General features: G+C 45.4%; 1 protein-coding gene across 6 annotated transcripts in view; it reads left to right on the top strand.

The window, feature by feature from the left end:
• The window catches only part of LOC123610590 (phosphatidylinositol glycan anchor biosynthesis class P), a 35755-nt gene that overhangs the window by 8613 nt on the left and 5566 nt on the right, over positions 1–21576 (top strand). For 3 of the 6 annotated variants that reach the window (XM_045501406.1, XM_045501409.1, XM_045501405.1), the window contains one exon: positions 17–270. In XM_045501406.1, coding sequence (XP_045357362.1) covers positions 17–147 — 131 coding nt within the window. In that variant the 3' untranslated portion in view covers positions 148–270. Of the gene's footprint in view, positions 1–16; positions 2937–12188; positions 12249–12279; positions 12432–21576 lie in introns of those variants that run through there. The other 3 variants (XR_006718218.1, XR_006718217.1, XM_045501404.1) reach the window with 3 other exon arrangements.

Here is a 21576-nt window from a genome sequence, read left to right on the forward strand (position 1 = left end):
TGTCCTCTTCTTACAGATAACTATGCTAAAAATCAACAGCGGAAGAATTACCAAGAAGAGGCCATCCCAGCATTAAGAGATATTCCTATTAGTGAAGTAAACCAAATGTTCTTTCTTGCAGCCAAAGAACATCACACCCAAAACTAAATTGTATGTAGACTAACAACAAGCATTTATTATAAAAGTTTTTGATGTAATAATTTTGACCATAATTATTTTGACTCTCTTGTTAAAACATGATATTGAAATGTAAAAAAATAAGTTGAGCCTGTTTTAGATAAAGTTCCGTTAATATTGTAAATATTCTTGGGGCGCCTGGGTAGCTCAGTCGGTTAAGCATCTGAGTTCAGCTCAGGTCATGACCTCACAGTTCGTGAGTTCGAGCCCCACATTGGGCTGTCTGCTATCAGCACAGAGTCCACTTTAGATCCTCTTTCTCCCCCTCTCTCTGCCCCTCCCCGTCTTGTGCGTGCACACACGCTCTATCTCTCTCTCAAAAATAAATAAACATTAAAAAAATGTAGATGTTCTCAAGTATTAGTTATTAATGGACAAAATAAATAAATACTGCATTACCACATACCAGACTTTTTGAAACATAAGTATCTGTAAAATCAAGAAATCCCTCCAGAGAGACATGTATGCTGTAATTCCTTTTTAATTTTTTTTTTTAATGTTTATTTATTTTTGAGAGAGAGATAGAGACTGCAAGCAGGGCAGGGGCCGAGAGAGAGGAGACACAGAATCAAAAGCAGGCTCCAGGCTCCAAGCTGTCAGCAGAGAGCCCGATGTGGGGCTCAAACTCACGAACCGTGAGATCATGACACGATCCAAAGTCGGCCAGTTAACCAACTGAGCCACACAGGCGCCCCTCCTGCTGCAATTTTTAAATGGCAATTATGTCCTTCCTGCTGTTTGTTCTTGGAGCCCAGAATTCGAACTCTGATTTGGGAGAAGGGTACATTTAATTTGTATGTTCTTGCCATCACGTTTGTGTCTAAGACACAAAGAAACATTTGTGGAGTACTTCCAATATACCAGGTATTTTTCTAGATGTAGCGATGAAAAGATCCTCTCTGAAAGAGCCTACATTTTAGAGGCAGATTGAGACAGACTAAGCAAATAAAATATTTGTGATGAGTGCTATGCAGAGAATTAATATAATGTTCTAGAAAGTAAAGGGATGACTACTTTAGATTGGGTCAGGGAAGGCTGCTCAGAGAGAGGCAGTTGAGACTGAAATTTGATTAGCAAAAACAGGAGCCCAACAGAAGGATCAGAGACAAGGGAGACCTTGCAGGTGTGAAGCAGCCAGGGCAGAGGCCTCCAGGTGAGAAGGAGCTCAGCCTGTCCTGAGGACAGAAGGCCAGCAGGGGGCCTAGAGTGCTCTGTGCCAGGGGGTGTGGTCAGGGGAGCCCGGAGAGGCCAGCAACACGGCAGTGGGCTTTGTGGGCCAGTGTAGGAAGTCTGGACTTAAGGGTCTGTGTGAGGAGTTGGAACCCTTTAGACACTGAGCGATTGGGAGGCTTTAAGGGAAGGCATGACATGGCCTGATGTATGTTTTTAAAAAGTCGCTCAGGCTGGTGGATAGAGGATGGATTCAGGAGGGAGAGTCCGGGATGGGGCGAGAGTATGGAGCAGAGTGGTGGCGGTGGAGCTGGGGAGGAGTCACTCTGCAGCCTTTGTCGGAGACGCAGCTGACTGACTGTGCGGAGTAGGCAAGCTGCTGAGACAAGTTGTGATCAAGGGCCCCTCCTGGGTTCTTTTGGATCAATGAGTAGATGGTTCTACCTTTTGCCGAATCAGACAGTATTTGGGGAAGTGTAGGTGAGGGGGTTGGAGAATTTGGTATATGAGTTACTTGGACTGATGCCACCTTGTGAACATCTGTTTGCGTCCACGTGAGATTAAGAAGCTTAAAGTTTAAAAAACAAACCATGTATAACTTTGTAAGAGTATACTCACAGTTGGCCAGTCTTAGCAAGCATTCAAGGCCTTCTAACTTTGAACACACTAAATCTCTACATAGAGGTGGAGCTACCCATTTTTGTGCAGATTTAACTATGCCTTCTGTAAAATGAAAAAAAAAGAAACTGTTTTAAATAGTTGAGAAAACTAGGACTTCCATTTCAAGGACAGTATCCCTGCCCAATGAGCACGAGATGGATGACAGGAATCTGCTATTTCTGTTCTGTTGTTTGTCCCATTTCCTGTATTTTTATGGTAAGAGCATCTCACCACATTTAAGAGCAGTTTAAGAGGACCAGTCAGGTCCATCCAGGATAGAATGGTAAATAAATGGTGATCTGTTTATACATTGAAAAACCCTACAACCGTACAAACAATGAATCACTGCTTTATCGAACAACAGGAATGAATATCACAGATATATGTTGGGGGGAAAAAACAGACGTAAAAGAATATATACTATATGTTTTCATTTACATGAAATTCAAAATCAGGAAAAACTACTCTGGTGATAAATATTGGAATGGTGATATTAACTAGCAGAGCCATGAGGGAACCTGCCCGGGGTGGGGGGGGGGGGAGGCGGGAGGTTGGGGGGAGTTGTTGAAAATGCCCCGCACCTTGATATGGGTTGTAGTTACTTGGGTATAACAATCATTGTGTTAATATCATTTGACTTCATGCTTTTTAAAATTGAATTATGGTTTATATACAATGTTGTATTCATTTCAGGTGTACAAGTTAGTAATTGGATAGTTTTGTACATTACAAAATGCCCACCACAGTAGGTCACCATATAAAGTTATTACAGTATTATCGACTGTATTTCCTATGCTGTATATTACATCCCTGTGGCTTATTTAATGAGAAGTTTGTAAGTTAGAAGTTCCTTCATCCCCTACACCTGTTTCACCCATCCCTTCAACCAAGAAGTAACTTACACATCAATAAAAAGGTAAAGAACAGTGCCGATGCCTCATCCCCAGAAATTTTAATTCATTGGTCTGGAGTGGGACCCAAGCAGGGGTAGTTTTTAATGACAACCGGACACTTAAAACTTGCAGCCAGGATTGAGAACTTCCTGCCTTAATTCATTGGATTTAACTGAGCCTGTTGTCAACCAGGGAGTGGTGTTAGCTTTGAAAGAACAGGCAGTGTTCGAGCGGCCCTCCCACCTTTGTGAGACTCCTGCCCGGATCAGCATCACTCCTTTGCATTCCCCTCAGGCCAATGATAGGCCTATGAAGGTGTTGAAATGGGTGAGAAAAGGCCCTTCATTAACGGCAGTACCCCACCTCGCCTCCAGCCCCCTATTAACTTTTCATTCTGTTTCCCAGCCCTGCTGTTCTTACACTTCATAAGACATTTTGTCCATATGTCGCTTTTTCTTAAATTATGGGATGCAGTTCTTTCCAGGGTCTTGGTTTAGTGCAGTTCTCACCATTTTTTTTAAACCTCAGGACCCCTTTATATTCATAAAGAGTGTTCCCAAAGAGCTTTTGTGTAGGTGGATTATATTTAGAAATTAACATAGGAATTTTTAAAATATTTGTTTATAAATAATATACCCATTACATTTTGACATGTTTAAATAACATTTTATGAAAAACAACTATATTTTCCTAAAAGAAACTTAGTGAAATGAGTGGAATTGTTTTACATTTTTGCAAATCACTTTAAATATCTGGCTTAATGGAAGACAGCTGGGTTCTCCTATCTGCTTCTGTATTCAGTCTGTTCCAATACCACATGTCACAGAGCTTCTGGAAAACCACTGCACACTTGTGAGAGAATGAGAGTGGAAAAGACAAATAGCATCTTAATGGTTTTATGAAATTGGTTTTGACCTCATGGACCCCCTGAAACAGAGTCTCCAGACCACACTTGGAGAACTACTGGTTAGTGGGCCTCAACTAGAAAGAGAGAGAGAGAGAGACTGTGTGTGTGTGTGTGTGTAGGATACGGTATTGCACTTAGGAAGGATAGGTATCTTAATTGAATACCTCTAATGGCCACTTCAGATCTGCTTGGTTCCACGCCTTATTCCAGCCACTGATGCCCCTTTGATCAGCCACAGGTGCCCCTTGACAGTGCACCCTGGAGAGAGGGGAGGTCAACCCCCAGAGGACGCCATGGAGCTCCATGTGGGGCAGGCGTCCGTCCCCCAAAGAAGCAATTGTGAGCTTCATTTCCCGGAGCTCCTCAGGAGGCCCTGGGAGATTGAGCTGCGGTCACCATGGCAATGGTGAGCTCAGTAGCGCATGCCTGAATTGGCTCTTCTCGGTTTTGCTCCATTGCTGCCCACTCTTCCCTAGTGTCACTTTCCAAATAGACTGCCTACGCACAAGCCTTTGTCACAGGCTCTGCTTTCATGAGACCCCCAGGCTGAGATGTGGCTTTTCTGTAAAAATTTTGCTTCAGTTGCAGGGCCGTGATATGTAATGCATTTCCCTGCTGCACGCTGTAGTTTAAGAAAAAGATTTGAGGAATGCCTGGGTGGCTCAGTTGGTTAAGAGTCAGACTTCACCTCAGGTCGTGATCTCACGGCCCACTCCGTGGGTTCGAGCCCCGCTTTGGACTCTGTGCTGACATCTCAGAGCCTGGAGCCTGCTTCTGATTCTGTGTCTCCCTCTCTCTGTGCCCCTCCCTGGCTCATGATATCTCTCTCTCTCTCTCTCTCTCTCTCTTTCTCTCTCAAAAATAAACACTGAAACAATTTTAAAAAGAAAAAGGTTTGAAAGACACCATGTTTTACAATAAGACTAAATAATAGCATAAAATACTCCCCAAATGTCAGCAATATAAACATTTTCTGATTTTGGCAAAACCCCCTCTAGTAATTAGATTATCAACAAGAATTATATTATAGAAGTCCAGACATGAAATCACCTAAATGAAAAGCCAACAATTCAAATCCAAAATTCTTCCCTCCCTAATTTCTTGACCTTACCTGTCTTACTGAGAAGTATCTCAATCAGGAGGCTGGGTTTTCTACAGAAGCCGATGCCTCGGGGCTCATTAGAACTGGTGTTACTCCTTAAGCAAATTGATCCAGCCCATAATTTCTTCTATGTGCCACTATTTCAAAGAGCCGATGGGACAAGCAGTATCATATTACCAGGCCCATGCCCACAGAACTTGGAAAACTCAAGTAAATCCAGTGCTACTGCAGTTATCCCAGACCCAGTACATTGGACAACACAGACCCCCCATCCTAGGCAGTCACTTCAGCGCAGACTGGATGGGATGTGGGGAAAGGGAGGCAGAAACGAAGAGATTCTTTTTGGTTTGTCTTCCCAAGGTGCAGGTCAGGCTGTGGCCGTTGTCAAGATTCTCCTCGTTCAGGGTAAAACTCAGGTGGATTAACCGTAGCACTATATATATACTACTTCAGAATGGGCAGACGTACTTCCCCCACCTTTCCAGTCAGTCTAGACACAACAAAAGTTCAGCACTTGGAGATAACCACCAAATCAGAATGGAGCCATGTAGACAGAGACCGTGGATGTCTCAGTGGTCACCTGTGTGGACTTACGACCAGGGACCAAATGTTCCCTACCCCTCCGTTCCTCACCACCACATAAGTCCCAGTGTTCCAGAAATGCAACGGAAACCTCAGGGACCGAAGGAGCCACGGAGTTCGAAATAATGGCATTACAGAAACTGAGTTATAATTGGTGAGCAGATGCTTTTGTGGATCTGAGTTTTCCCCCTGTGAATCTGTTTCACGTGATGCAGGGGGAAAACTCTAGTAACTCAATACCTGTCTCATCAGGCTCTTTCTGCAAATCCAGTGTCCAAGCTCTGCTTGTATAGGTCAGTCACAGAGGGCCATATGGCCAGGGCTGGATGATGCCAGTTAAAGCATCAAATGGCACCCTCCAATTGCACCATAGTTGGCCAGGCTGGCCCACTTGTGTTATAAAGCCTGTTCACCCTGCTCCCGTGGCCGCTTCTAAAGGCCCCATCCTGCCTTCTGACACTATAGTTTCCAGGACCCCCTCTTTTGACACCTCTCAGTGAACCACAGGTTGACATGCACACCACTGGGGTGAACACAACACTCGTCGTCACTGTTCTGTGAAGGACAAGTGCCTGATGGGAATTCAAATACATTGTCCATTGGGGCGCCTGGGTGGCTCAGTCGATTAAGCCTCCAACTTAAGCTCAGGTCATGATCTCACCTTTTGTGAGTTTGAGCCCTGCATTAGGCTCTGTGCTGACAGCCAAGAGCCTGCAGCCTGCTTTGGATTCTGTTTCTCCCTCTCTCTCTCTCTGCCCCTCCCCAACTTGTGCTCTGTCTCTCTCAAAAATAAACATTAAAAAAAAATTTTTTAAATACATTGTCCACCTTAATACTGATGGAGCCAGATGTTCAAGTGCTGCGTAAAAATGAAGCCAATGTCCGACTTCAGCCAGGTCACGATCTCGCGGTCCGTGAGTTCGAGCCCCGCGTCGGGCTCTGGGCTGATGGCTCAGAGCCTGGAGCCTGTTTCCGATTCTGTGTCTCCCTCTCTCTCTGCCCCTCCCCCGTTCATGCTCTGTCTCTCTCTGTCCCAAAAATAAATAAACGTTGAAAAAAAAATTTAAAAAAAAAATGAAGCCAAAACCCAGCTTTCTTCCTTAAATCTGATGTGAGGAGGGCTGGCCTGCAGAGTTAGACACGGCCCAGCCATCTGCATGCACAAGACAGCGTGGTGCACTGCATCCTGTGTGGTCCTGGCAGATAGCAGACAACTCTTGTGCAGCCAGTGTGGCCATTTCTCACCCATCAGATAAGTCACACTCCTGTGAGTGTTGAGTGTGGAATATAGTGCAGGAGTGTGTTCCCCCAATGCTTTCCCAAGAAGGCAGACTGTTTAGTCACTGAGGCAGAAATATGAGCAGAAGGATGATGGTTTCCCTACTCTGGCCACTTAGGTTGTCTCCTGTTTTCCCCTATTAGGAACAATCAGTGGAAATCTTTGTGGATAAGCTTTGTGAAATTGTGCCCTTGGGCTAGGTTCCTGACATTGGAATTGTTACAGGATCAAAGGGCTTGAACATCTTGAAGATACTTAAAAGGAGGAATAAGCCCACCAACCCAATCAATCAAAGGAGGGAGGCGGAGCACAGTGAAGCAAGGCTTTAATCAACGTTCTCGCAAGAGCAGGTGTCTGACGGATAGGCACACTTGGGGCAGTTACAGCAGATAATTTATCTCCTACAGTGTAAGTCCCTCCCCTGGTTCCTCATTGGCTGAGCACCACAGAGGTAAGTCCCTCCCCTGGTTCCTCATTGGCTGAGCACTACAGAGGTTATAGCCTTACCTGGAAGTCGCCTATGCCCATGGAAGGCAAAAAGTAGTCTGACTGAGGGGTGCCTGGGTGGCTCAGTCTGTTAAGCGGCGGACTTCAGCTCAGGGCATGATCTTGCTGTCCGTGAGTTCGAGCCCCGCGTCGGGCTCTGTGCTGACAGCTCAGAGCCTGGAGCCTGTTTCAGATTCTGTGTCTCCCTCTGACTCTCCCCCATTCATTCTCTCTCTCTCTCTCTCTCTCTCTCTCTCTCTCAAAAGTAAATAAACGTTTAAAAAAAAAAAAAAAAGTAGCCTGATTGGAACAAAGGTACATTCTCTGAGGTGACAGAGACTTTCAGTCCCTCCTCCCTTTGTTCTTTGGTGCATGCTCATTGCAAAGCCTGCAAAAATAAGCCCATGAAACAGAAAGGGAAAGAAAAACCAGGAAGTGAAGTGTCTAAGGTTTAGGACTCCATTGTGGAGAGGGGGGAGGGGTTGTACATATTTCCAATAGGTTATAAACCTACTGTTAACTAGACAGCGTGGCTTTTATTTGGTACTTCTGAAAATGAGTCCTCTCCCTTACTTCTCACACTTAATATGTGATGTCAGACTGATCTTCAAAAAGGTCATATCTATTAAACACACTCCCTACAGTTTGCTGCTATACTGGTGTGATGGTTAATTTTATGTGTCGACTTGACTGGGCTAAGGGATGCCCAGACAACTGATAAAACATTATTTCTGAATGTGTCCACGAGGGTGTTTCAAGAAGAGATTAGCATCTGAATCAGTCTAGGTAAAGAACATCCAACCTCTCCAGTGTGGGTGGACCTCCAGTCCTTTGAGGGCCCCGGATAGAATAAAAAGTGGAGGGGGCGCCTGGGTGGCGCAGTCGGTTAAGCGTCCGACTTCAGCCAGGTCACGATCTCGCGGTCCGTGAGTTCGAGCCCCGCGTCGGGCTCTGGGCTGATGGCTCAGAGCCTGGAGCCTGTTTCCGATTCTGTGTCTCCCTCTCTCTGCCCCTCCCCCGTTCATGCTCTGTCTCTCTCTGTCCCCAAAATAAATAAACCTTGAAAAAAAAAAAAAAATTTAAGAATAAAAAGTGGAGGAAGGGTGGATTTTTCTCTCTCTTCTTTTTATTTGTTTTTAATGTGGAGCCTTTCTTTTTTTTTTTTTTTTAAGTTTATTTTATTTATTTTGAGAGAAAAAGCACGCGAATGGTGTAGGGGCAGAGAGGGAGAAAGGGAATCCCAAGCAGGCTCCATGCCCAGCTCAGAGCCTGGAGCCTGCTTCGGATTCTGTGTCTCCTTCTCTCTCTGCCCCTCCCTGTGCACGCCCTGTCTCTCTCCCTCTCTCTTGAAAATAAATAACATTTAAAAAAATTTTAATGAGGTGCATGGTTACCTAGAACAAAGCGCTCTCTCCCTTGCAGCAAGATAGCACCATCTGAGTTTCTTCTGGGCAGTACATTGGACGGGAGGGGAAGGAGTGTGTGTCACTTTGGTAAGGTGTCTTTCAAGGACATATCATGCCCTGCTTCGGCTCTCCTCATTTCTACTGTCCGGGGTGTGGATTTAATGACTGGAAATGGAAATACCCCTTAGACCATGAGATGCCCTTAGGAGTTGAAGCCACACAGCAGCAGAGCAAAAAGATTGAAAGAGCCCAAATCCTGACATCATACCAGCCCTGGATGGCCAACCTCCGGATTTGGACAGAGAAACATCCTTCTATCTGGTTTCAGCCACTGTTAATTTTGGGTCGTCCAGTCACAGCCATAGCTAAACCTAACAATACAGTTCCCATCAGTGTTCAGGCACAAAGCCATCATCTTCGTCCTGCTGGAATAACCCTGCTGATGGCCAGAATGGGCTTGGAGGTCTATTTTCAACTTTGAAATGGCCAAGAACCACCTGAGGAGCTGTTAAAATGCAGGTTCCCAGCTCTAGTAAGTCTGGAAGCCCTGGAATCTGCATTTTTTTTCAACGTTTATTTATTTTTGGGACAGAGAGAGACACAGCATGAACGGGGGAGGGGCAGAGAGAGAGGGAGACACAGAATCAGAAACAGGCTCCAGGCTCCGAGCCATCAGCCCAGAGCCCGACGCGGGGCTCGAACTCACGGACCGCGAGATCGGGACCTGGCTGAAGTCGGACGCTTCACCGACTGCGCCACCCAGGCGCCCCAATGGAATCTGCATTTTTAACAGGCCTCCTTGGAGGCTCTGCTGGGAATAGGCCACAGACCCCATGTTGATAATGACCGTTGAAAACCACAAGCCTTGGTAGGGAGGGCCTCCAGGCTGCAAAGTCTCCTTGATCTGCACAGAAAGTTCCATTCACTTCTCCTCCAGACACACATGCACGTCACCCCCTAAAAGAAACCTGGACCCTCTGCCAGTCTCTCCTTGATGGTATGGGAAGGGAAGACACTGTATGTTTTTCTTAGTGAATCTATAGCAGCAAAACATGAGCAATCTGCCACAGTGTGGCCGGGGAAGCATTGCCTGCTCTGCTTTTGCTAATGGAGTAAGTACACGAATGGTACGCGGTTTTAATCTGCATATTTGAATACAACTAGGCTCAATATTTTATACAAAAAATATTACAAAAATTGTTATACAAAAATTTATATAAATATATAAATATACCTATTTTTATATAAAAAAATAATAAATATACCTTCAAATGGCCAACTTCCAGGAAACAAAGCAAAAAGACTAGGGCTTTGGCATCAATGAGTCCTGAGTCCAAATCCCCGCTCTGCCACTTCCTGCCAGTGTGACCTTGGGCAGGTCACTTGACCTCTCTGACCTTCAGTTTCTGCATCTGTCAAACAACACCCATTTTATAGGATATAGGGAAACATGTTTGGCACATGGTAGGCCTTTAATGGTCATCATGATTCTATCTCACTCTTTTCCTCATGTGGGCCACTGTCTATAATCTATGCCATTTCTCCACCCATTCTTTTTTTTTTTTTTTTTTACGTTTTATTTATTTTTGAGAGAGACACACAGAGAGACAGAGAGAGAGACAGAGCACAAATGGGAGGGGGCAGAGAGAGAGAGGGAGACACAGAATCCAAAGCAGGCTCCAGGCTCCGAGCTGTCAGCACAGAGCCCGACACGGGGCTCGAACTGGTGAACTGTGAGATCAAAGTCAGATGCTTAACCAACTAAACCACCCAGGCGCCCTGCTGGTCTGCTGCTTTTAATAAAGTGTTTATATAGCAAAACAAGACAAGGCTTAACTTTGTCACATCTTCAGAGACCGTTCTTCCCTTATAGGATGACATTTACAGAGTCCAGGAACTGGCACCTGCCAATGTCTTTGGGGGCCATTATTCAGGCTACCCCAATCATATATCAAGGTTGGCTTAAAATCCATGTCAGGAAACAGAAGAGAAAGTATTCCCTCAAGCCTGAGGATGAAAACCCAAGTGCTAAGTTTGGCACAGCACGACAAAGAAAACCCTTTATCTTTGATGGCAAAGTGTGCCACAGAATACCCCAAACCCAGAGAGAGCCGATGCCATAAGTGGACTGTGTTAGATAATAAATCCCTCTTGTGACTCAGAGAGAGAGATCAACATGCCCATACACAGTATTACTCTTCTCTCTCTCCTCTGCTGTCTCTCTCTACCCCCACCTGTCCCCTGTCCCCTCACCCCCCACTTGGCTGGACCACCACACTCATAGAAACCCTTTCCGATTTTGCCCCTGTCCTCAGGAAGAGAGCCTGCAAAGTTAAGAGTTTGGGTTTTGGATGAGAACACAAGCTCTCGAGTCCTCACTTCACCTCCTGGGTGGAGTGGGAGGCCTTGGAGAGATTTCCCCTCCCCCCCACCCTGAAAGCTCCGTTTTCTCTCGTGCTAGAGGGATACACCTACCTTGAGATAATCTTGAGGGCTGAATCAGGTAAAGCGGACGAAAATCCTGGAATCACAGATCCTGGCCCACATCTGTCCCTGCTGCTCCCTGTCCACACCCCACACCCCGTCCACACTGTGTCCATCTCTCTGAACGTCCTCTGTGCTACACACAAGGGGCCACGCACACACTTGGTTTTTACTTCACTTCCTGAGAATTTGGCTGATTCATCTTGGGTCCTGGGTTTCTAGCACAGACAACAAAGTATATGGTTATTGAGTGAAAAAGAAAAAATTCAGAGGCTCCTAGCTGGAATCATCAGAAGCATTACAATTAAATGGTTCTGAAGATGGAATGAGGGAGATATAAACTTTTCTCATATTTTAAGGAGTCAAATCATTTAAGGCCCTAAATATTTAGAATGATCAATGTGGAGATCTTGTAACGACCTGAAATTTCCAGAAAGCCATCATTATTTGTCTTCTACTTCAAATTCTGGTGCCTTTTAAGATTTTTTTCCCCCTGAATTTACTAAATTTATGAAATCAGTTTGAAAGCTACCTCAGACTGAATTCACTGTCATCTCTGAACGAGAAGATTAAATTTAATGCTCGTGAAAGACAGATGAACTGCCATGGGACAAAAAGGCAATCAGAAATAATGGGCCTCTGGCCACAAAGGGCCACAAATTAAAGAATTGTCAGCCCAAGATAGAGATTCTATCAGTGACGAATCTGTCATTTCACTTGCCTACCGATCTAGCACAATTATGGGAAAACTAACAGAAGTGACCTGAGTGAACAGACAGACTGGGGCCATTTGTTTCTTAAGTGAAATTTCCAGGCACCTAGCCCCAGCCTGTGCTTTTCCATCACTGCTGACTGGCAGTTGGCAGAGAGAGATGACCTTTACTTAACCTTGAGAATAACTCTATTCCTTCCTGGCCAGAATAAGGAATGGATGTCAAGGTCTATTGACAATCCATTTGCAGGAGTTACTGAATGTTTGGTCTAAGTGGATGATATCTCTGCCTTTCTGAACTTTATTTTACAAAATAAATATCTCTCCTAGGCCATCTTGGAAGTTAGAGAAGGCCACACACCATGTACGGATGCCTGACAAATTTAAGAGGTAACTTTTACCTGTTTTGTTTTGGTTTCAGGTTGTTTCTTGGGGTTTTTTCTCGCTCAAACATTCATCTGAATGAATATAGAGAAATAACCAACTTTCATCTGCCACTTCTTATGGGAAGACAATTTACTTTCGTTCTTTTGGGCATTTAGAAAATGTTTGCTGCTGTCAGCAACCCAAAAGGTAAGTGATTCCAAAACAAATGCTAAATCAAGCACTGCTTCTCGACTTAACTCCTTTTCCCCCAAAATCCCCGTGTAATGATTTGTTCAAAGATCTGAAGTAAACGAAATCGGATCAGATATCCCATCCCTCAAAGAAAATGGTTTCAGTGAAGTTAAATCCCCAAACTTGCCCTCTTTTTCACCTCTCCAAGCCGTCCTTATCAGAAGCTTCTTGTCACCAATAAGATTAGTGGTAGTTAATGCATTGGGTTAGATCAGATTTTTCATGTTGGATTAATCATGAAAATGCCAAGAACCAAATAACATGTGATTGAAAGGTGCTGAAGAGCCCATCAGCCACACAGTGACCATATCAGAAATGCCCTTGATTAAAGTTTGTAAGATTTTGGCTAAGATCATTTCATGATTATAGCATTTTAAATCTACATAAGTAATGAATGTGGAATGGTATCTAATGACGGATACTTTAAATATTTGCATTGTTTTTAATCAGTATCATTTATTTTAAAAGTAATACACATGCATCATAGAGATTAATTTTTTTTTTATTCTTTATTTATTTTTGAGAGAAAGACAGAGAGACAGGGTGTGAGCAGGGGAGGAACAGAGAGAGAGGGAAACACAGAATCCGAAGGAGGCTCCACGCCTTAAGCTGTTAGCACGGAGCCTGACGCGGGGCTCGAACCCACAAACTGCAAGTTCATGACCTGAGCTGAAGTCGGACACTTAGCTGACTGAGCCACCCAGGCACCCCGAGAATTTTTAAATTATAGAAAACAAAACTAAATCAACCATAACCCATCACTCAAAGATATTCTTAATTGTCTTCTATAAGCCCTTCTACATGTGTGTGCAAACAAACAAAAAACAAAAAAATACTGTGAATACAATTTATGTGCCTCGTTTTTCAAATAACATTATATTATGAGCAGTTAATAATTGCATAATATTGTAGCATATGGATGCACCATAATTTCACAAATTTTCTATTAACGGACTCTAAGGATGGTTCTGATTTTCATTTTTATAAATGTCAGTGTAACAAATATCCCTGTATAGAAATCTTTGTTCTTATCTCTGATTATATCTCTTGGAAATGTATTTGAAGGGTAAGCGATATGAAATGTACTAAAGCTCTTATTACCTATCGCCAAATTGCCAGGAAGCTAACCTCCGTTTTTACATTTCCACCAGCAAAACGTGACTGTTCATTTGTCAACATCATGTATTGCTAACCTATTTATTTATTTAATATGCATTTTAAGCTTTAACTATTCAAGAAAATGATAGTAGATCTTCTATGATCATTTTCAGAATAACTAAATAAGTTCAAAGAAATTTGAAGGCAATGATCTCTTAGGAATTTAGCGAGACTTATTTAACATGTAAACCAGAACTAAGAGCTTCCTGGCAGGTCTAGGAGGTAGAAATGACTTATCTGTAGGGCATAACTTAAAGTTTCACCAAACTCATGCAGGAAATCCCCTTCACATACAAAGTAATTATTTTACAATAATGAAAAAGGTTATGGGGCTGGTTCAAACTTTGAACCCACCTAAGTTATCTTTTGCAAACAATGTGCAATAACTCTCTGGAATATACAAAGACCTTCACCTGCAGTGAAAAGAGCCTAGCAAAGTCTGTTAAAGTAACAGAATGCAAGGAGACGACAATGATCTCATTTTAGACACAAGCCAGTCGTTAAAGACGTATAGACTATCCTGTTCAATAGATCTCAGTTACATTTTTTTTAAGTTTATTTTGAGAGAGACTGTGTGCATGCACATGCAGGGAAAAGGCAGAGAGAAAGGGAGAGAGAGAATCTCAAGCAGGCTCCATGCTGTCAGTGCAGAGCCCAAAACAAATGGCAAAATCATGACCTGAGCCAAGATCAAGAGTTAGATGCTCCACCGACTGAGCCACCCAGGTGCCACATTTTTTTTTAAAGAATACAGAAACCACAATTCTAAAATAATGCTTAAATTATATGATTTTCCTTTGGGGGACTTACAAGATACTTTAGAAATATTTAGAGCCTTAGCATCATTGTCGTTATGAACAGTTGTTGAAGCACAGACCGGTTGATAGAAGGCCAGATCAACCAACCGTGTTACCCAATCCCTATTCTTTTTTTTTTTTTTTTTAATTTTTTTTTTTCAACGTTTATTTATTTTTGGGACAGAGAGAGACAGAGCATGAACGGGGGAGGGGCAGAGAGAGAGGGAGACACAGAATCGGAAACAGGCTCCAGGCTCTGAGCCATCAGCCCAGAGCCCGACGCGGGGCTCGAACTCACGGACCGCGAGATCGTGACCTGGCTGAAGTCGGACGCTTAACCGACTGCGCCACCCAGGCGCCCCATCCCAATCCCTATTCTTATTTAAAAAAGGAGTACACACCTGTGATGAGCACCAGGTGTTGTATGGAAGTGTTGATTCACTATATTGTGCAACTGAAACTAATATACTGTATGTTAACTAACTGAAATTTAAATGAAAACTTTAAATAAGGAAAAATGATGGATTAGAATCCTCTTTTCCATTCTTTAGTTTTTTTCCCTAGTTGCAAGATACAGTATCTTTTTAAAAAATATTTATTTATTTTTGAGAGAGAGAGGAGTGAGCAGGGGAGGGGCAGAAAGAGGGGGACATAGGATCCAAAGTGGGCTCTGTGCTGACAGCAGACAGCCCAATGCGGGGCTTGAACTCAGAAACCAGGAGATCACGACCTGAGCCAAAGTCAGATGTTTAAGTGACAGAGCCACCCAGGCACCCTGCAAAGTGTAGTATCTTTGAGAAAATCCTTCTTTATTTCTTTTAAAGATTTTTTTTTGTTTTTTAAACATTTATTTATTATTGAGAAACAGAGAGACACAGAGCGTGAGCAAGGTAGGGGCAAAGAGAGGGGGAGACATAGAATCCGAAGTAGGCTCCAGGCTCCGAGCTGTCAGCACAGAGCCCGATGTGGGGCTCGAACTCACAAACTGCAAGATCATGACATGAGCCGAAGTCATTGGCCCAACCAACTGAGCCACCCAGGGGTCCCTTGTTTTTGTTTTTTAAGTAAACTCTATGCCCAATGTGGGGCTCTAGCTTATGACCCTGAGATCAAGAGTCTCATGCTCTAACGACTGAGCCAGCCAGGTGCCCTGAAAATCCTTCTTTAAATCAAATTCCATCCTGGCAACATTTTGTCTCAACCAGTAAGTGCCCAAGGTACAAGAAGTGTCTTTTTTTTTTCTTTAATGTCATTTATTTTGAGGGAAAGAGATGGAGGAGGGGCAGAGAGAGAGGAAGACAGAGAGAATCCCAAGCAGGCTCAGCACTGTCAGCACAGAGCTCAATGCGGGGCTCGAACTCATGAACCATGAGATCGTGACCTGAGCCAGTATCAAGAATCTGACACTTAACTGACTGAGCCACCCGGGTGCCCCACAAGAAGTTCCTTTAAAAAAGGTTTGCAGACCTTTACAAGAAAGCTGTTTTTGTTTTTTTTTTTAACTTTTTTGTTAACGTTTGTTTATTTTTGAGACAGAGAGAGACAGAGCATGAACAGGGAAGGGTCAGAGAGAGGGAGACACAGAATCTGAAACAGGCTCCAGGCTCTGAGCTGTCAGCACAGAGCCAGACGTGGGGCTCGAACTCACGGACCTCGAGATCATGACCTGAGCCCAACTCGGGCGCTTAACTGACTGAGCCACCCAGGTGCCCCAAGAAAGCTGTTATGAAAATCCCTGTTTCAGAACTGGACTTTAGTAGAGATACTGCTATCACGATGTCCTGGATCCAGCAAATAAGCCCTCCCGATGGAGTCCAGGATGAAGCGGTCCCTTTTTGGCTGAGCATGTGTTATCGGAAAGGGGCAGGTAGGAAGCCCTGACGTGACACTTAAAGCATTTCAGTAGCTTCTCCTTGCCCTTCAAATGCACTCCCGGGATGGGGGCCTCTGCCTGCCCACCCCGCCTGCCCGACCTGTCTCCCCTTGCTCCGCCCACCCCGCCTGCCCCGCCTGTCTCCCCTTGCTCCGCCCACCCCGCCTGCCCGATCTGTCTCCCCTTGCTCCGCCCACTCCACCTGCCCCACCTGTCTCCCCTTGCTCCGCCCACCCCTCCTGCCTCACCTGTGTCCCCTTACTTCTGCCTCCACCTCCGCTAGGTTCTTTTCTGTTTTAGCCCTCCAGGTTCTCACTCCCCTCAGGGCCTTTGCATCGGCTGTTCCTTTGCCTGGAAAGCTCCATCCCCAGCTCTGCCTGGTTGGTTCCTCCTCACCCTTTAGGTCACATCACACACCACCCTTCTTAGACCAAGTTTTTCCCGTTATTCTCCATCATGTTTTTCATGGCACAAATTGCAATTTATAATTTAGAGCAATGCTTCTCAAAATTTCTGGAGTATAGGATGAATTTTTCTAAATTTCGAGCCCATTGCAGATCTATATTTTTGTAAAATATATTAGAAATGAATTACTAGAAAAATAAAATGAAAAAAAGACAAACAATAGAAGCCAGATTTTTTTCTTTTTTTTTTACTAGACTCAATGAACATAAGATTACTCTATCAAATCACTATAGAAGTTTCTAGGGGTGCCTGAGTGGCTCAGTTGGTTAAACGTCTGACTTTGGCTCAGGTCATGATCTCACAGCTTGTGAGTTCAAGCCTCTTGTCAGGCTCTGTGCTGACAGCTCAGAGCCTGGAGCCTGCTTCGGATTCTGTGTCTCCCTCTGTTTCTGCCCCTCCCCACCCCTCTCTCTCTCAAAAATAAGCATTAAAAAAATAAAAATAAATAAAAAAAGAAGTTTCTAAACACTTCTCTCAACTTCTGTGTTACCTCATCTCAAGCTGGTAACACAGATCTGTGGCTCAGCTTTAGTCCACAGACCCTACTAGCCCATGCAGCTGGATAATCATTGGTTTGTCCCCACTGTACTATTAACTCCATAGGGGAAGGGACCTCATCTGTCTTATTCACCACATGTCCCTAAAGCCTAAAATGGTACCTGGCAGGTGCTAGGTGTTCAACACATTTCTATTGAATGGCGTGAGGGGGGCAATGGGCTACCTGAGGGGAGTTTCAGAGAGTGAGTCTGGGGAGTCAGGTTTGGGTGGAGTCAGCTGGTGGTCAGCGGCCCTCTGCTCCGGAGCGGGCCATGCAGCCTCAACACTGGGCCCCAGAGGGAGGCCAGCAGGGACTCAGGCCCGAAACAGAGACAGAATCTGCAGGGTGGGGGTGGGGGAAGCCGCTGGTGGGCTTGCAAAGGTGGCCCCTGCTGTGTAGGGAAACATGAATTGAGGAGAGAGCTAGCTCAGATAGAAACCCACAGCGGAGATAAGGCAACTAAACTTTTCTGGACTTAGCAGCCTGGCCAGGAGAAATGTTGTGGGCAAAACACACAGTACAGAGAGAAACAGGCAAGGGGCGGGGGTGCGGGGGGCTGGCCCCAGGGGCCTCCAGGACAGGACGGGGAGGTAACGGCGAGGTCACACAGGCCTGAGCAGCCAGGCCTCTTTCTCACGGGGGTTGGGAGACAGCCCAGGACCAAGAGGCGGCTGCAGAAGAAAAGCCTGCAGGAAAGAGAGAAGAGGGAAGCAGAGATGTGAGGACGAGGATAGGAGGGTGGGCTGGGCCCGGCCACCCCACCGTCTGAGCAGAGCCGCTGGGTCTGACATTCAGGTCAGGCCATGGGGTAACCTTGGGAGACGTCCTCAAAACTCCCTGTTTAAAAGGCCCCTGGGGGCGCCTGGATGGCTCAGTCGGTTAAGCCTCCGACTTCAGCTCAGGTCACGATCTCACAGTCTGTGAGTTTGAGCCCCGCTTCGGGCTCTGGGCTGATGGCTCGGAGCCTGGAGCCTGCTTCCGCTTCTGTGTCTCCCTCTCTCTCTGTCCCTCCCCCGTTCATGCTCTGTCTCTCTCTGTCTCAAAAATAAATAAATGTTAAAAAAAAAAAAAAATTAAAAAAAAAGGCCCCTGGGAAAGGCAGACAGGCCAGGAAAACGATCTTGTACAGTCTCCAGGGAGTCTGTCGTGTGCCCAGATTTCCTACTTTGTTTCTTTCTGTGTATTTTCCTGCGGCAGTGAGCAGCAAGATGTTTCAAATAAAAAAGGCTTACTGTTTGGGGCGCCTGGGTGGCTCAGTCAGTTGAGCATCTGACTTCCCCTCGAGTGATGATCTCACGGTTGGCAAGTTCCAGCCCCACATCGGGCTCTCTGCCGTCAGGGCAGGGCCCGCTTCGGATCCGCTGTCCCCCCTCTCTCTGCCTCTCCCCCTGCTTGTGCTCTCCCATAAATAAAAAAATTAAAAGGCCTACGTTTAAGTTGACCTATGAGAACGTATGATTTCTGTAGGTAAATGAGAACAGCCGTTTCACATGGCTCCACCTAAGGTATTGAGTCCAGGACAGAAAGCAGAGGGGAATCAGGAAGACACATTCCATCGTCACTCAGCCCAGGGTGGGCGGTGGAACCTGGTGCCACAGGCCACAGAAAGCAGTGGAGCTTGGAAGAGGCACGGTGGCTGCATCGCCCAGTGCAGAGGGAGGGAGGGACAGGACAAGGGGGCAGGCCTAGAACGACAAGGAAGACAGGGGCTTCTCTGGCAAGAGGATGGGCTCCGGGCGGTCGGCACCCCGGGCCAGGCCCTTCCAAGGCGTCACGTCGGCCCATGCAACTGGCTTGTGGACACAATGGTGTAACCTTAGCCACAGTGCTGTGTCTGTGATGTAGGAAGCGTAAGTCTGCAATGCTCTTAACTGTGTGGCCATGGGCAGCCCTGTGCTAAACGTCCACCCCCGAGTGTTGAGGATGCCTGTTCCGGCCACCGCGCCAATAGAATCACCCGCTCTCAGAACCCCCAGAAGTGCTGGTGAAAGGGGCCAGCTTTCCGAAGGACAGACCTGAGGCCCCCATGTCTATGCCAGTAGTCCTCCCCCTCTCTGAGGTGGGAGAAACTATAATCTCACCTTCCATTGTCACCCCAGATCTTCCCTTTCTTCCTCACTGATGTCAGCCTGGTAGGCAGCAGAGGCAGAGAACAGGGTCACTTACTTGCTGCAATACTCATTCACCTGGAGCTGGACAGACACTCTCTTGTTCTACTCTTGAGGTCCTTCCTCAGGCCAACCGTGGCTGTGGGTTCCTTGCTCCTCCCTCAGCACTCTCTGACAGGGCCACCCCTCCTGTGTGCCACCAGCAGAGTCCCGGGGTCTTGGGCACTGCCCCCAAGTGTCTCCAGCAAGGGTTGAACGGTTTTTCTCATCTGTCAAGTGGGCACCATAACAGTCATGACATCATAGGGTCTCGTGAGACTGTCACAACAGAAGTCCTTAGAACAGCATCTGGCACATGGTAGGTATTCTATCGGTGTCATATGAGTATGTATTACCTTTGTTGAAAAAAACATAACATCTCAGGGCAGGAACCGTGAGATCATGACCTGAGCCAAAATCAAGACTTGGACACTCAACTGACTGAGCCACCCGGACGCCCTATTCCAAGTTTTTATTTAAGTTCCAGCTAGTTAACATACACTACAGTATTAGTTTCGGCTTCTATAGGTCTCCTTATTTTAAATTTTTGTGTGGAGGGAACGTCTATAGGGCAGGAATGCAGCTAGGTGTCAGGAATGCAGCGGAACCAGGAATTGACCAACCAACAGGTTTCTCAGCCACTCATCTCTGTTCCTCCAAGCACGTCTGTTTCATTTCTCATCTCTCTACAGATTAGCCTTGTCTACTGCGGGGCCAGACGTGTCCACTCACAACTCCGAAATGCTCGTGGTATAGACCCACCCACGTTCCTAGGTTGGCTTCCCTGGTGAACTGAGGGATGGTCCCCAAAGAAGAGGGAAATGATTGTGAGTTGGACGTACCCCCCCCCAAAAGATGTCTACTAGAGGACAAAAGAGAGCATCAGTAGGAATTCATCGCATGCCGATATCAAAATGACAGTCGGAATTTCTGTCCTTTCTGAAATGAAAAAGCAAAAAACTAAAACATTAGATGTCACTATCGGTAGAATTAAATCAAGATATCTCCTGGACTAATGCAAAACGATATTTTCTTTTATTTGGACCTGAAGTTGGAAGCCATTGCACTCCAAATAACAACCAAGGCACAATGGCATAAAGAAAAGGCACGGTCCTGATCTCAAGGGCTTGGACTATTCAGAAGCTATTTTAAAATTTCTGAAGTTATTTTTATTGCATCTACTGTTACCTTCTTGTTGCATTTTAAATATTTCGTTGGATGTATGAGGTGAAGAAGATATCTTTTCTTTGTGTGTGTGTGTGTGTGTGTGTGTGTGTGTGTGTGTGTGTGTTTGAGACAGAGAGAGACAGAGCATGAGCGGGGAAGGGACAGAGAGAGACACACACACACAGAATCCGAAGCAGGCTCCAGACTCTGAGCTGTTAGCACAGAGCCCAACGTGGGGCTCAAACTTGTGAACCCGTGAGATCAAGACCTGAGCAGAAATCGGACGCTTAACCTACTTGAGCCACCCAGGCATCCCAGAAGATAGCTTTTCTGAGTGATGTGCTTGGAAATGGTCAAACCATACTGAAAAGTACTCAGGGTGATCAAAGTAACTGACAAATAAAACCGCTATTCCAGTGAGCTTTGTGGCTTCCCTTGTGCACAGAATAATTGTGCTCATTTTCCTGGTTAATTGAGGAAATCCTCCGTGTATCTCCTATTTTTATTTTAGTTTTATTTGAAAGAGCCAGCAGAGAAGCAAATGGAAGAGTAAGAAAGAGCAATTCATTAAACATGGGATTCTCAGGGCACCTGGGTGGCTCAGTCTGTTAAGTGTTTGACATCAGTTCAAGTCACGTTCTCACAGTTCATGAGTTTGAGCCCCGCGTCGGGCTCTGTGCTGATAGCTCAGCCAGGAGCCTCCTTCGGAATCTGTGTCTCCTCTCTCTCTCTCTCTCTGCCTCTCCCCCGCTCACACCCTGTCTCTGTCTCTCAAAAATAAATAAATGATTTAAAATTTTTTAATATAAATAAATAAATAAAATTAAAACTTGGGGGGGAAAATGTAAATCTACAAAAACCAAAAGCAGATTTGTGGTTGCTCAGGGTTGGGGTGGGAGAGGAAGGAGCTGATAACTAAAGACTGTGGGGTTTCTTTTCGAGATGATGAAATGTT

This window comes from Leopardus geoffroyi, chromosome C2 (assembly GCF_018350155.1).
Source record: "Leopardus geoffroyi isolate Oge1 chromosome C2, O.geoffroyi_Oge1_pat1.0, whole genome shotgun sequence".
NCBI lineage: Eukaryota > Metazoa > Chordata > Mammalia > Carnivora > Felidae > Leopardus > Leopardus geoffroyi.